This window comes from Camelina sativa, chromosome 7 (assembly GCF_030686135.1).
Source record: "Camelina sativa cultivar CO46 ecotype springtype chromosome 7, ASM3068613v1".
Lineage (NCBI taxonomy): Eukaryota > Viridiplantae > Streptophyta > Magnoliopsida > Brassicales > Brassicaceae > Camelina > Camelina sativa.
Window position 1 is genome coordinate 10463183 of NC_141886.1, and position 3934 is coordinate 10467116.

General features: G+C 35.9%; 1 protein-coding gene across 1 annotated transcript; it reads left to right on the top strand.

Moving 5' to 3' along the window:
* Positions 1 to 2605: 2605 nt before the first annotated feature.
* LOC147941145 (uncharacterized) lies at positions 2606 to 3693 on the top strand. The gene is made up of 3 exons (XM_087458395.1): positions 2606 to 3149; positions 3507 to 3588; positions 3678 to 3693. Exons 1-3 carry the CDS (start codon positions 2606 to 2608, stop codon positions 3691 to 3693), a joined length of 642 nt encoding a protein of 213 aa, XP_087314521.1.
* The last annotated feature ends 241 nt before the right edge of the window (positions 3694 to 3934 follow it).

Consider the following 3934-nt stretch of genomic DNA (forward strand, 5'->3'; position numbering starts at 1 on the left):
CTCATGTCATTGTTTATGATTAAATTGACGGTGTTTAGTCTTTAGATATAGAAGAGAACAACATGTAATTGTATTAGTAGATTTGTCTGTCCATCCACACAACATATAGCATAAGGTGTAGACATGTATGTCCCATAATCAAAATGTTTCATAATACAGGTTATAAAACTAATTACAAATTGTAAATTCACATTATCTGCTTTATTTTCATTGAATTTGTGTGTTATTTAAATTATATACATAAAACAAAAGAAAACTTTGTTTACACATTTAAGAATTAAATAATACTTTTTTTATTTTAATTTTATGTATCATAAAAACCTTTCTATATTTGAATATATAAAAACAAATGTTTACAAACTATTCCTGATAAAATAGAAGATGGGATGGGTTTGTAATATATTCAAAATCTCCTTAGACTTATTTATTTCAAATATCATGATTAATTATAGCGGGTATAAGATAAAAATGTGTAATTTAAAAAATAAAAAAACATTATAATGTAAAAAAATTGGGTAACGAGTTACAATATAAATTTTTTTGATAGCTATATTCAGTTCTCAAAATCTCACTAATTTGAGTATGCATCAACTTCGGAACGAGTACATGTCTAATTTAAGATGATTATTTCAAAAAGTTTTAGTAGATTTAAACATGTTATAGAGTATTCCGTCATAGTGTCTTACCCCATCTCTTAAAATATATCTTACCTATTAGAAAAAATTATTTATTGAAATGCATTTTACCCACGGGGTTTACAAATTCAAGCAAGCGAATGCATACATTACTCATGTGGTTTCTTGGAGTGAGTTTTTTACGGGCCAAAAAATATTAAATTCGTTACTTGACAAACCTATCGTGATGGGTTTCACAAGCGCTTTGGTAACAATTTTAGGTCATTCGATCAAAAAATTTAAATTTTTAGCGCTTTTTCCGGTTTGATAGTTTACAGATTTGATAATAATTAATCTTATCGATCACTAATTCGGTTCTTATTTGATCCGGATCCACCAACACATCAATTCAAATTTCTTCGTAAAACTGCTATTATTTCAACCTAACATTCACAAAATGAATATAAACAATCAATATTAGTTTCAGTTATAAATGTTATACCCTCTAGTTATATGTTGCCTATTGAAAAGCAGTACTCTCAACTATGGTGTATGTGATTATTTTTACAATTTTTTAATATATAGACTGATTTGTCATATATTACTTTCAAATATATTATTTTATTACATTTTACAAACTAAAACAAACTAACATTTTCAAAATTAAATATACAAACATATTTTATATATATATTTTTTTGGCACTTACATAATATACAAACATGATAGTCTCTTCTTTTGTAAGGCGGATAAGGAACAATATGGTGTGGTTTTGGATATCCTCAAGCAATATGAGGGTGTTTCGGGGCAACAAATAAATTTTACGAAATCTTCGATTCAGTTTGGTCACACTGTGGATGACCGGGTCCGGTCGGAGATACAGGGGGTCCTTGGAATAACAAATCTGGGTGGTATGGGGTCGTACTTAGGGATTCCGGAGAGTTTAGGAGGGTCCAAAACGAAGGTTTTTTCTTATGTTAGAGACCGGCTACAGGGCCGGACGATGGGCTGGTCGACCAAGTTTTCGTCCAAAGGGGGTAAGGAGGTGATGAATGCATACATTACGCCTGGGAGAAGCTTTGCTGTAGCAAGCAGATGGGTGGTCTGGGTTTCAGGAATGTTGATGATTTTAACACGGCTTTTTTGGCTAAACAATTATGGCGACTAATTGAGGTTCCAGACTCTTTGTTCGCCAGGGTTTTCAAAGGTAGATATTACCGGAATTCCAATCCTATGGATCCGATACGGTCCTACTCTCCTTCCTATGGATGGCGGAGTATCGTATCTGCTCGATCTTTGGTTAACAAAGGGTTAATTAAACGGGTTGGCTCAGGAGACACCATTTCTATATGGAATGATCCCTGGGTTCCAGCTCAAATCCCAAGACCAGCTTTAAGTAACGGTCCGTTTAAGGACCCAACTCTTTGTTTGACTCAGTTCATGGATCCTCAGACGAATACTTGGCATCGAGATCGGCTCTTTGAGCATTTCAACCCTGTGGATGTTGCCTTGATAGAGACTATTCCCTTCAGTAATCTCCCGATGGCAGCTTCCTTAGGGTAGCACTTTACAAAATCTGGTAAATATACGGTTAAGTCAGGGTATGAAACGACACATCTGGGTATTCCTAACACTTTCCAGGCTCTTGGGTGTGGTCCAGAGATTACCCCTCTTCTTGCTCGGGTTTGGCGAGTTCACTGTCCACCAAAAATTAAACATTTTATGTGGCAAGTGTTAACGGGTAGTATTTCGGTGTCTGTTAATTTGAGATGACGGGGCATAGATTGTGATGTCGGATGCATGAGGTGTGGGGCGGATGTGGAGACTGTTAATCATGCTATTTTTGTGTGTCCGCCTGCCCGTCAGGCATGGGCTTTGGCCAATTTACATGTGGGGTCCCAACACTTTCCGACGGAATATATTTATGCTAATGTGAATCATTTTCTGGGTTCTATGAATCCGGGTTCCCAAATAGAGGTTTCCCTTGGCTAATGTGGTATATCTGGAAAGCGCGGAATGCCTGTGTGTTTGAGAATCAGACAGAACGCCCGGATGACATTGTGCGAGTAGCGCAAGGGGAAGCGTTCTCTTGGCTCCAAGCACAGGTGGAAAAAGAGGGTGAGGAGGCTATCCCCTCCTCTGTAGTTCCTACCTCTCGGTTACAAGGGGGTAGTTATCCCCTTTCACTAGTTTACTCCGGTTATCGATGCTTTGTAGATGGCTCTTGGAAAGAGACCGATGCTTTTGCAGGTGCAGGATGGTTTTGTACTTCTATGCAAGGATCGCCACCTTTTCTAGGCGTTACCAATTATCGGCGTAGTCTATCCCCATTACATGCAGAAGTGGAAGCTTTCAGCTGGGCGATGCGGTGTATGATTGGCCTTGACTTTCGAGATGTGGTTTTCTTTACAGACAGCTTGGATCTGGTGAAGATGGTGTCTTCCCCTCATGACTGGCCGGCCTTTGCAACATATTTGGATGGAATCAAGACGGATCGAGAGGAGTTTTCTTCTTTTTCTTTATGTCATATTCCTCGTAATGCAAATGTTAAAGCGGATTCTTTGGCACGCCAAGCGCGCTTATCTCCGCATCATGTTTTGTTTGTAAACAATTTTCCTTCCAATTGGCTCTTTTGAGCTGATTCTTTTGTTGACAAAAAAAATAAAAAATAAAAATAATATATTTCAAACTTTATAGCAAGCTTAGTTTATGAAATCAACCTCGCACGTACGTGCGGGTCTGAATCTACTACTCATATATATAAGTATCTTATTCATATTTTTATTTTACATGTATATAATTTTCTTTAATATTTAAGTTTCCAAAGTTTACTAGCTGGCCTTGACCAATTTTGACATATTTTACTTAAAATTTTCTTTGGAAAATTTGCAGCTGACTTTGATGCAAACTATAATTCAGCCGGTGACGATGTAGTCATTTATGTTTTTGGCGTTTCAAAAACATTTGCTTTAAGGTAATTCTATGTTTACTGAATTCAGGTGTTTCTTCAAAGTTATTTTGTAATCATTTTTTAATGGATACATAATTTCAAAATCGTTACAGGTTGCATAAAGGTTAAAAGAGAAGGTTCTCAATTTATCTTCGATCCATTAATTCCAAAAACTTACTGAGTTTACGCAGAGCTAAGCGTATTATGTCTAATGATATTTGTTATGGAGTTCAAATTGATTATTTTTTTTTTTTTTTATTTTTTTTTTTTTCCAGTTTTCCACTATCAAGAGATCATCCGGAATTTGTACTGTGAAGGTTTATCCATTTTTGTTTTCCAAAAATTCATTCAATTTATCTATTGTCGGACT

Coding starts and splice junctions, on each gene's coding strand:
- LOC147941145 (XM_087458395.1), top strand. CDS start 2,606: ATGTGGTATATCTGGAAAGCGCGGAATGCCTGTGTGTTTGAGAATCAG. Junction 3,150..3,506: donor TTCTTTATGTCATATTCCTC/GTAATGCAAATG, acceptor GAAAATTTGCAG/CTGACTTTGATGCAAACTAT.